The 12,159-nt window shown below is 43.2% G+C and overlaps 1 protein-coding gene across 2 annotated transcripts in view; it reads left to right on the plus strand.

The window, feature by feature from the left end:
* Adamts12 (ADAM metallopeptidase with thrombospondin type 1 motif 12) overlaps nucleotides 1–12,159 on the plus strand; it is a 326,530-nt gene that overhangs the window by 220,323 nt on the left and 94,048 nt on the right. For both annotated transcript variants that reach the window (XR_012449198.1, XM_074077647.1), the window contains exon 14: nucleotides 2,233–2,353. Coding sequence is in view for 1 of the 2 variants with exons in the window: in XM_074077647.1 (XP_073933748.1) it covers nucleotides 2,233–2,353 (121 nt within the window). In the remaining variant the exon portion in view is untranslated. The remainder of the gene's footprint in view (nucleotides 1–2,232; nucleotides 2,354–12,159) is intronic.

A 12,159-nucleotide genomic window follows, 5' to 3' on the forward strand; every position in this document is an offset into this window, starting at 1 on the left:
CTCCTCTGATTGCCAGGGTACATGTAGTGAACTCTTGAGTGAAGTCTGTTTTCCTCTGAGAGCACTTTATGCTTTCTGTGCAACAGAGAGGCCTGGTTTTTGGCTTCACATTCCTTTTGTTATGTACTAAATTCACTTTTTATTGTACAATGTGCAGCTACAGGAGAAGCAAATTGGGTGAGGTTTCTATAAGATGCAGGTAATATGAAGAGGGACAGCACATTGGAGACATGTGCATATCTCCTTCCTTTGACTCTTGTCCCCCAGTTAAGAAGGTTAATATTACTGAGCAAACATGATCACTCACTCAGGAAGAAAGACTTGGGCTCCAGAGATTCATATTTTTTGCTCCCTTCCTTTGTTCTTTACATTTTTAATCTATTTCTCTCTTGGTAGAAATTAAGGAAAACACTTTAAAATTAATATGTCTCAGAGTAAGTTTCCCTGACCTGATCCAAATCAGTGGAGGAATGAAGGTCACTGGGAATGAAATCTATAAAGGTCAGCTTATTAGAGGCTGTTCAAGCTTGACATAAACACATCACTTGTGTGAAAAGTTGGTGTTTTACTCCTAACCACTGCAGGCATACATACGTCTAAGACAATTTTCTTTCCATTGCGATTTGTATGATTAAGTTTTGTTTTTGAAAAAAATCTCATAGCACTTTAATTTTTTCCTCAACTAGGTCAAATAGTACAGTCTTTGTGCCAAAAGGAAAATTAGAGATGGCTAACCTGAGGAATTGAGCTATTTCATGTCAGTGGGCATTGATTCTGTTCAGCTGGTCTAGAGTATAAAGACTCAAGCCACTCTTCCTTTCAGTAGATTCAAGGTGTCTTTATAATTAGAAAGAAAATTATCCATGAGAAGAAAAATAACATACCTGGGCACAATTCTTCCCAAACAGGAAAGAAAATTATAACTAATAGAATATGGTATAGTCTTCCAATGTAGTCATGGAAGAAAGACAACACAAAAATTTAATGAAAACTCACATGTTTCATGTCTTCTAAGTTAAGTGTTATGATTCCTTGGGATCTGAAGTTATAGATAACCCCTCATTTCATTGGACTGCTTTTTTCAGACTGATAATTTTAGAATAGGAAAGAATTGGCCATGTTGACAGACTGGAAGAAATGTGGAGAAGGAAAGATGAAGATTCAGGAGAACCATTGAACAGAACACTTAGAATGGATTAGGTCTAGGGCACAGGAGCATAATTCATCATAGTCCAGAGGGGCAATAACCAGTTTTTCTTCTGAAGCTGGAGGGAGGGAGCTCAGGATAGCTGGAATACAGGTAAGTATGAAGTGCTCTGGAGATGAGGTTATGGGAGACTCTAAAGTATGTGATGATGACTCTAAAGTATGTGATGATGAGTCTAAAGGTCAGAGATTTCATCCCTCTTGAGACTGGCATCATCCCAGCATTAACCCAGGTTTCTTCCAGTGATTGCTGGTTTATCTGCCATATGAGATAGAAACTAGGAAGAATAACTCCAGTGAGGAATATAAAGGGATCAAACAACCAAATTACAGGTGGAGTAGTACATCAGCCCTGGAAATTTTCAGTAGAAAGGAGGGGGTACAAGAGACTTGCTCCTCCACCAATTCCAATCCCCAGGCATTTTCATAATTAGGTTTTTGGAAAGGTGTTCAGTTCTGCCTCGGGGAAATTGGAGATGTCACTCAATGTGTGCCTCTGTCCCTTCTAAGCAAGTACAATCACAATCACCCCTACATCTCTGCAGGTTCCATATTCGTGTATTCAACCAATCTGGGATTGAAAAAGATCTTGTCTTCTGATCATGCACAGACCTTTTTTCTTGTTATTTCCTAAATAATAAAGTATAACAACTGTTTAGCACTTCCATTGTATTAGGTATATAAGTAATCTAGAGATGATTTTAAATATATAGGAGGATGTGTGCAGGTTAAATGCAAATAGTATATACCATTTTATTTAAGGGACTTAAGCATTTGCAAATTTTGTTATCTCTGGGGGTCCTGAAACCAATCTTCTGGGCTTACAGAGAGATAACTGTACTTCCTTCACCATTGGTGGATGCTTTGGTTTATTCCTCTAGCCACCACTAAAAACAATAAACAAACATTTCTCCTGTATACCCCACCAGGCTTACAAAGAATGAAGGGGGAAGGAGAAATCACAGGTTGAGGGGAGTGCAACATCTCCTGCTTGAGTCATTCATCTTGACCCTCTTCTCCCCACAGATGGTCGGCTGTGACTATGAGATTGATTCCAATGCCACGGAAGATCGCTGTGGTGTGTGCCTTGGAGACGGCTCTGCCTGCCAGACTGTGAGGAAGATGTTTAAACAGAAGGAAGGATCTGGTAATAAAAAATAAATAATTCAAGTGACAGGAGACTTAGAATGGAGGGCCAGAAGAATAACGGATTCCTAGCTTTAGTTTCAAAAAAATATGATAGCCTGTAACTTTCAAGGAATTCAAAATGGACTATTGCCCTCACCACAAAGGAGTCAGAGCTCTTTGGCAGTTTCAGGAACGGAATCGATTGCTAACAAATACAGGAGACATCAAATTAATGTGAGATCTCAAATGGCCTAGTGGCTGCCCATGGGAACAGGGATAAGGGTATGATTCATGGAGAGAATCCTTTTTAGGAATAAACATCACCCAAGGCTATCCAGAGCTAAAGAGATGGTGTTAGAACAGACCAAGAACTAGGGGAGAAAAGAGGCTAAAAGATGGTGGCAAAGGATGTAGACACAGGGCAGGTTCTGTAAACAAGGTAGAAAGTCAAGCAATGGATCTGAAGGCAAGACTTAGATATACCTTTAAAGCCAAAGGAGAAGTAAGATAGAGCTCCGTCAGCCTCCCCTTTTCCCAAATTCTCCCTGAAAGGGGTCCCACCTGGTGGTCTCTTATGACTCCCAAGGGCATTCTTCCACTTTTAACATCCCCCTTTCTTCCTCACACTTTACTATTCTTTTCCCATAATTACCCTTTTCTTTGTGCTTAACAAAGCTAGAAGTAAAATAAAGACCCACATCCTATCATGCAAATGAGACTGAGTAGTGATTCAAAAACTCATGACCTTTAGTTAGGTTACACTGGGGTAGTTCATTAATATGAAATACAAAGTCAAAAGAGAGAACTTACCTTCCTCTCTTTGAAGACACTTATTTTCATGTGGCTGCTGTTATTTCACATTATGTTTTATTCTTTGTCTCTAATGCAATTATTAACTGGAAGTGGAATTGCCTTTGAGGCTTTGTCTTCACCCTCCTCAACTTGAAATGTATATAATCTTTACATATGTATCTAGTAGGTATTCAATAAGTGTCCTTATAAATTTAAGTTTAAAAGTGTTTCATAAGATTTATTCCATTTCCTTTGACAATAAAGGATACCAAATCACTAGTTACTCTACAGTTATATTAAGGGAAAATCCAAGTCAGATACTTTTCTCCTGTATGTCCTGCCTATGGTTTAACTGTGGTGGTGAAACTCTTTTGCAACACAAAGTACCCTTTTGGGTATTGGTCACCTCCTGATTGTGACACAAAGTCATAAAAGATAATCATTTGCCTTGTAATACATTCATAAGGTTTTCTTTTCTCTTGTTGTCTCTATCTAGAGCTGTGGCTTCTGGAGTAGGTGGCAGTGGGATCATTCAGGAAATTCATGTTGTGAGTTACAAGAGAGCATTCATTTACACTCCGGTGCCTGTGGCTTGTGTTCTTATGGAGGAGTATTTCCAGAACAAATATGTTTTGCAGCCAGTTACATGGCAGCTATGATTGTTTGGACAAGGCTTTTTTATTACAGTGGTTATGCATCAAATCCTCAGAGCCTTATTATCTCTTGTTTATATCTGTGACCATGAAAGAACCCAGTGTCTACTTTCCAAGGGAAAGTAAGCAACCATCAGGCAACACCAAAAAACAACAAACTCGGGAAACAGGTGCAGGTTAGCACTGGTGGCAAAATCATCTCCATGACTTGAAAATGTGTGGTTAATCTTTCAGAAGAATTAAAAAATCATTTTCACATTGTATAAACAAACTGATCCATGACTTCTGTCTATGCCCTTCTTTTCCTTTTGTGCTTTACTTTAGCTCTCAGCTCAAAAAAATAAAAAAAAAAAACTAACAAAAACAAGAGTAGGTGGAAAAGGATGCAATTCAAGTGACTTTGATGGTCAGGTCTAATCCCTCCTCATCTTCCTCCTCTCCCTCTCTGGAGGAGCAATTGTGTCTGCTACTGCCTTTGGCTCTGGAGGCATGAAATATTGGTCAAAATTCTTTTATCTATTTTTTGCCAGTGCTTCTAAGAAAGAAGAAAGATGATAGGGAACCAAAGCAAGTTTGAAGGCAAAAGACTACAGATATTAAATTGCCAGTGTTATGGGAATCTCAAACTGAGGTATGGACACTGAGGCAATTCAGCAGGAAGCAATGCTTTATTGTGCTGGCACAGACTCAGTGGACTCAAGTCCAAAGGCTGAGCCCCGAGAACAAAGAAGGTTTACTGTATATACGCTTGCAAGCAGGTTACAGAAGCAAAAAGCAAAGCTTAACCCATATGTGGTTGCATACAACTTTACTGGCTATTTCACCGCCTGCCCCCGCTCCAGTGTTCTGGTTTCCCTGAGCAATTTTTTACATCTCCATTTTGGTCCCCTCAGCAGTGTATAACTGCCACATGTTTAGGAGACCATACAGCATCTAGCAGTTTGAGGATTTCCTGTCATACTTGTTACTTTTTCCTCCTGAGTTAATGAGTCCCCGCTCTTTATATAAGGCCCCATGGACATGAATGGTTGTGAAGGCATATTTAGAGTCAGTATAGATGTTTACCCATCCTCCTGCAGCAAGTTGGAATGCCTGTGTGAGGGCAACAAGCTCAGCCTTTTGTGCAGAAGTCCCAAGCAGCAGCAGGCAGGCCTCAATGACTGTCCAGAGTCACCACTGTATACCCAGCAAAGTGTCTTCCATCCTGGACAAAGCTGCTGCCATCTGTGAAATATTCAATGTCCAGATTGCTGATATGATGATTGGTTAGATCTGGCCAGCTAGAGAAAACCTCATCCACAATCTCTAAGCAGTCATGCTCTGGAGGGCCTCAATCAACCAGCAATAGGGTGGCTGGGTTTAGACTCTTAACAACCTCTAGCTGGATGCATGGGTTTTCACATAGCATATTCTGGAAATTATTGGTCATCCAATAATTTCCCTTATACTCCATGAACATCAGGACAGAGTGGGGAACTCGGACAGTGAGTTCTTGCCCTAGGGTAAGTTTATCTGCTTCTGTCACCAGAGCAATGGCGGCTGCTAGAGCATGCAGGCAAGGCAGCCAGCCTCAAAAAAAAAAAAAAAAAAACCACGGTATCAAGTTGTTTTGATAAGTAAGCCACCAGATGGTGCCAGAAGCCTAGTACTTGTGTCAGGACCCCAATACTCATGGGCATACAGGAAAAAGGGCTTCATCACATCTGGCAGGCCGACAGCAGGGGCATTTGTGAGTGCCTTCTTGATTTATTTAAAGGCTTTCTCTTGCTCTCTTCCCCATACCAGAGGTTCCCATTTTCCTCCCTTTGTAGCTTCTCGAGGGATTTGGCCAAGAAAGAGTAGATAGGGATCCAGATTTGGCAGAAACCCACAGCTCCCCAAAACTGTCTAATTTGCTGGCCAGTGTTAGGGGCTGGGATGGAACAGACAGCCTGTTTTCTCTCAGGGCCAAGCCTGCATTGCCCCTGGGACAGGCGAAAGCCAAGGTATTTGACAGTGTTTTGACAAATTTGGGCCTTTTTCCTAGAGACTTTGTATCCTGCCTCCCATAAAAGAGAAAGGAGGTGGTGAATCCCTTCCATAAGTCCTCCCGAGTTGGTCCAGCCTGCAGGGGGTCATCTGCATACTGGAGAAGTATGCAGCCTTACTGGTCAGCTGACAAGGCTTTGAGGTTGGATGCCAAGGCAGTTCCAAAAATAGTGGGCAAATGTTTGAAACCTTGTAGCAGTTGAGTCCAGGTTAGTTGCCCCTTTTCTCCATTATTGGAATTTTCCCACTGGAAGGCAAAAATAGGCTGGCTCTGTGGGGCCAGGCAGATGCAGAAAAAATTTGTCCTTAACATCTAGGCAGGTAAAAAACTTTGCCTTGGCTGGAACAAAGCCTAAAAGCATGTGTGGGTTTGGGACTACAGGGTGCAAAGTAACATTTGCTGAATTTACTGCCCAGAGGTCCTGAACTGGCCTGAAATCTTCAGTCCCTGGTTTCTGGACTGATAATAAGGGGTGTTCCAGAATGACTGACAAGGTTGGAGGATCCCATATTGTAGGAGTCTGTCAAGGTGTTTTTGAATTCTGACCTGGGCCTTGTAGGGGATGAAGTACTGTTCTTGGCTGATGGGAGTGGCTCCTGGCTTTAGTTCCAATACTCCTGGGGCACATTTCGGGTAAGACTTGGGGGGTTATCTTCAGCCCATACACCTGCAATCTTGAAGGAAAGTTCAGGAATCTCAAGAGGTGTCCCTTCAGGGGCATAGAGCTTCCATCCCTCTTCCTGTGCAACCCTGAGGATTAGAGTCTTTGCCTCAGGTCCTCTCAACTTTAAGGCTGCTGTGCCATCCAAATTAAAAGTTATCTGTGCCCTAAGATTGTATAATAAGTCCCTGACCATCAAGTCCACAGGGCAATCAGGGAGATAAAACAATTCATGCCTTACTTCATGAGTCCCAAGATTGCATTGTCTGGACACTAAGAAGGGGTGGTTGGCCCAGTCCTCTGTATCCCCAATAATAGTTGTATGCCTTTTGGAAAGAGGGCCCCACTGGTTGGGTCACAACTGAATATTCTGTGTCTGTGTCCAACATGAGATCCACGGAGTGTCCCCTATTTTCATTTGGACCATAGGCTCCTGGGGGCCCAGTAGAATGGAGCCCAGTCAGTCCTAGTCCTCCTCATAGCATTCCAGGCCTGCCAGACTGACAATATTTTCATCCCAGGGGCTGGCTCCCCTGTGGGTGGGCTAATATTTTCCTTCGACAACCTGGCCTCTGCCTCTGGTCTGGGGGGGTGGCCTTTGGGAGTCCTTGGCCCATTGGGGACATTCATTCTTCCAGTGCCCTTCCTGACAACAGTAGGCACATTGATTTCAGCCTAGTTCCTCCCTAGGGCAGGGATGTCCTGGGGCATTTGTTGCTGTCCTTGGGGATTGCCTCTGCCTCTGCCTGGATTAGCTCTCAGGGCCCACCTGACTGCTCAGCAAGGGTTGCTTCAGGAGGTCCACTTTCCTTTTCATCTTCTTGTTGGCCTCCTGTCTAGCCTTCTCATCAAAATTGACAAAATCCTTTGTGGCCACCTCCAGAAGCTGGCTATAGTTCATTCCAGTGAATCCCTCCGGTTTTGCAGTTTTCACCTTATTTCCCCCTGGGCCTAGCCAACAAAAGCGGCATTAATCATCCTCTGGTTTTCAGTGGCTTCTGGGTCAAAGGGGGTGTACATATGGAAGGCCTCACACAAACGCTTATAGAACTGCCTGGGACTCTCATCTTGGCTTTGGAGGACCTCTGATGTTTGGATCATGTTCATGGCCTTTTCCCCTCCTTCCTTCATGCCTCCCAATAGTGCCTCCTGATATTGTTCATGATGTTGGTAATCTCAGCCATTATTGGGGTACCACTGGGGCTCTTCCTCTGGGAAATGAGCTTGAGCATGTATTTGGGCATTTAAAGTGCCCTCAGGGGCATGATCTTCTAAACACTTTAGAGTTCCCAACATTATACGGCGCTGCTGTTGAGTATTAAATAGAGTCAGAAGAAGCTGTCGACAGTCTGTCCCGGTGGGTTTGTGAGTCTGGATGATAGACTGCATCAAATCAATCAGGGCCTGAGGCTTTTCCATGAAGGAGGGGTTATGATGTTTCCAGTTGAGGAGTTTTGTGATGGTAAAGGGCTAGTAGACAAATACCCATCCTCCTCCTTGTATGTGACTGTCCAGGTCATAATACACTGGGCTCTGGGCTTCCCTCAGGGGTATCTGAAGGGCAATGGGACTCTGAGGAGAGGAGGGGGTCCTCATGGAGACCGGTCAAATGCCCCCAATTGAATGGGGGATGTAGAGTAAGAACTGGCAGACTTGGAGTGGGCATGGGGTCCACAGGACTCAGGGAGGTCAAGGGAGTTGAAGTCCCAAGGGCTTCTGGGCCAGATTTTACAGGTGTGATTGTCCCTCAAGCTTCCCCATCCAATGTTGGAGGTGGGGGTGTGGAGCTGGGCACTGGTGGCACAGGTGGATAAAGTGGCACATAGGGAGGGGGTATTTCCTCAGGTTCCTCAGCCAGTACAGGCTCCTTTGTTTTCTCTCTACACTTGGAAGTCTTGGCCACCCTAACTGTCATAATTCTACAGGGCTCTTCCAGACAGGGCCTTAGCCATGTGGGCTGGCTGAGGACAGCTTCCTGCCAGCAATTGATATAGGGAAATTGATCTGGGTGCCCAGGCCTTCCTACAATTACCCTATAAATTTCATTAACTACAGTTTTATCTAGTGACCCTTCTGGAGGTCATCCTACACCAAAAGCAGGCCAATCTACTTCACAAAGGGCCTTGAGCTTGTTAGGAGTTAACTCCACTAAATGCCTTTTTAAAGTTCTTAACCATACACTCTGAAGGAGTGTTTTTATAATCTGATTTCCACCCATCTCCTCCCATTACCAGATGACAAGACAGACACAGAAGGGTACACACAAAGGAGAGCAATACATGCCACTTATCAGTGATCTGGATGTGGTTGCCTGTCCAGGAACTGCACCTACACAAGGTCCTCACTTGTTTCATCTGTCTTCAGCCACTCCCCTCATGGGAATTTAGGCATCTCTTACCCTTAGTGAGTTTGTATAAACCCTGGCCCTGTTAGGACTCACCCTAGACCATATGAGTTCACCATGGACCCACAGATCAGGACTCTGCACTTGCTTCATTGCCAGGCTATGTCTCATTCACAAACGTGCACACACAGGCATCCAGTGTTTCTGCCCTACACCCAGTGCTTAGGGGTCATGGTTTCTCTTTTGCTCAAAGTTACTTGAGTGCCCCCAGGAGGTAATCAAGTTCCCCTTCTGCCACTTAGAGGCAGGCCTAATATTCAAACCTGGGTTCTTACCAATCTTATGGGCAGTGCTCCCCCCTCGCTGGCTACTGGACCTCACTGGGTTCCATTGTGCGTCTGAGGTCCTCACCCCTACTCGCCAGGAGGACAAATCTCTCCCTAGATCAAACTGTCCATTGGCACCTGGCAGGATCACGTCTTCCAGCAGTCCAGGGGATGCACCCCAGCAGCAAGGGAGGTGAAAAACACTGTCTCCGCCATCCTGGCAACGAGCTCCCGGAAATGTTATGGGACTCTCGATTTGAGATACGGGATACTGAGGCAATTCAGCAGGAAGCAATGCTTTATTGTGCTAGCATAAACTCAGTGGACTAGAGTCCAAAGGCTGAGCCCCAAGAACAAAGGGGCTCATATACCCTTGTAAGCATGTTACAGAAGCAAAAAGCAAAGCTTAACCCGTATGTGGGTGCATGCAACTTTATTGGCTATTTCACACCCCCAATGCTACATGACTTTCTTCATGTTTCAGTTCTTTTAAAGTTTTATCTCTCTGCTATGCCATCCCTTCCCCGTGCTACATTATCGGAACACAGACTTGTCTGTTTCTTTTCTGGATCTCCTCCCTGCTACACTGGAGGTGGGCAGAGTTGCCAGAGGAAGGTATCTGTATCCGTGACCTTCTTGGGATGTCCCAACAAATACCATACACTAGATAGTACCGTTTTGCCCTTTACTTAGTGCCATATTTGGGATACATAAGGCCAACTTTGTAGGCTCCCCATAGCAGCTTCCATTTTCACTTTTGGAGAAAGAAAAAAGAATTAGCATCAAGAAGTAGTGACATGGTTACCAAGCTTAAAAGCAACTGGAATTAAATAACTTGGACCCAGAGTATACCATACTACACAGAGATAGTTAAGAATTACCTGGTGCATTAATTAATTTTCTCTTTACCTGAGAAAAAGTAATTGAGCATTTATTGTGTGCTTGGCATAGGGAAAAATAATAAATAAGACAATGACTCTCCACACTGTCTTCTCTGTCTTGTGCCATTGAGGTAACACTCCCAGGACCCCACTCTGACACTTGACCCATAGGCAGAAATTAAACAAGAAGCCTGTTTCAGAAGAAAGATGATACGGTCTTAAGGTCTGTTTTTCTAAGGTTACTCTGTGCTCATTACTCAGGTCCTTGACATTCACCCTGACTTCTTATGGCCCATTTTTTTGTCCTAGAACATAGATCCTATATAGTCCAGTTTCCTAAGCCTTGGTTTGTATCTTGCTGCCTATACTCCTGGATCCTGCATTAGTCACCTGTTTTTGTCTGACATCCCAGCCAGCTCCTTCCCAACATTTCTTAGCATCTTGGACTTAAAAGCATCACTCTGGACTGCTTCTGTTATCTTAATTAGCTTCTCACTTCACCATTTCCAGGCCCTGTGAACTAACTCCTGGCCTTGCTCACACTGGCCTTGTTATCTCTATATCTGAAACAAGGGGCTACCATCTCTGAACATCCTAGAACTCTTAAAGAGCTAATCAGGTCACTTAACTCAGCGCCCAAACTACCAGCCTAACTCATTCCTCCTTTACTTAGTCATAACCAGAACTGCTCAGACTTTCATTTTAAAATCTTTTATTTAAACTAGAAGAGTTGCCATACAATCATATGTCTATTTAGTAGATTTGTTCCATTCAAAAGTTATAATTCTCTGGGCATAATACTCAACTCAATTCCCTCTGCCTGATACACCTCACATATAATTTCATTTCATAGTTAAGCATGCTAAAGAAACTAGTAATGTAGAGTTTAGGAAACAAAAAAAGGACAAAGCCCTTGTTCTAAAAACACATGCTGCCAGAACCCATAGCTTTATAACAGGCTGTTCTTGGAGTGAAGTAAAGGTAACAGCTGCCTAGAATTATATGTGTAACTGTCCACCTGGGTCCCACCTACTGATTATCTTGTGTGTTTATATCCTTAGTGCTTCCTGCAGTGGCTCCCTACTCTCTGCCACTTGTTTGCTTGGGTAGAAGATAAAGTGTACACACAGTTAGGAATTGATATCACAGATTATGCAGCAGTTGCCTGCCTAATCCCAAAATGATTCATATTGTGGGCCTTTCCTTGGAGCCTCCCAGTATCTGTGATGAGCTGAAGAAGATTGGAAATGAATGCAACCCACCAAGGATATCACTGCACAGACAGGAGGAAGAGCTGTGGTCATCGTGTCAGTGTTAGGGTCTATACAAGACTAGCCAATGGGGAAAAGGAGACACTTATAGGAAGAAGTGGAATACTTTAGATTCTCAATATTGCTCATACTCTATACTACAAGACCCAATATGCTTACTATTAAGAAGGAATAGAGAACACTCTGATTTTAGGTGGATAAATAATATAAGGTCAATGTCTTAGACTATTTCATGGAAACATAAATGATACAGAAGAACTCAGTGGTAGGAGGAACAACACTAGTCCAAGTAAAGAGAATCAGAACCTTGGCTAATGAAGTTCATGTAGAGAGGATAAAAATCACAGAAGAGAACATTCTGGGAGAATCCAAGGTGGAGGTCATAAATAATGATTACAGGGACATGGGTTTCTTAAAACCAAAATGCCCTATTATTATACTGTACTATGTTTTCCAGAGGACTCAGTTAGGAAGGGATGGGAAGAAGAGAATGCTTAGACATGCATATGGGGAGTTTACATATCAAGAGGGCTAAAGTTCCTCCATGGTTTAGAGCTGCAATTTTTGGTTCTAGAAGCATTTAGAGATAGGAAGCCACCATCACTGGCTGTTTCCTTTCCTGCCCTTCCTTTCTACTGACTTCTAGTAAGATAATTGTAGTTACTCACATATATTACAAAATTCTCGTTCTTATAGCCCTCTTTTGAGATAATTAAGTCTAAAACCCTAAAACTAGGGCAGAATAATTCAACTTTTCTTCCAGGCATGTTTATTTTTATGCAGGTCTTCCTTGCTCTGAGATTTATGAGTCTGCTAAATACAGAAAGAGACACCTACTTTCACTGCTCACAAACCAGGGATCAGAAGA

Source organism: Castor canadensis, chromosome 6, assembly GCF_047511655.1.
Source record: "Castor canadensis chromosome 6, mCasCan1.hap1v2, whole genome shotgun sequence".
NCBI lineage: Eukaryota > Metazoa > Chordata > Mammalia > Rodentia > Castoridae > Castor > Castor canadensis.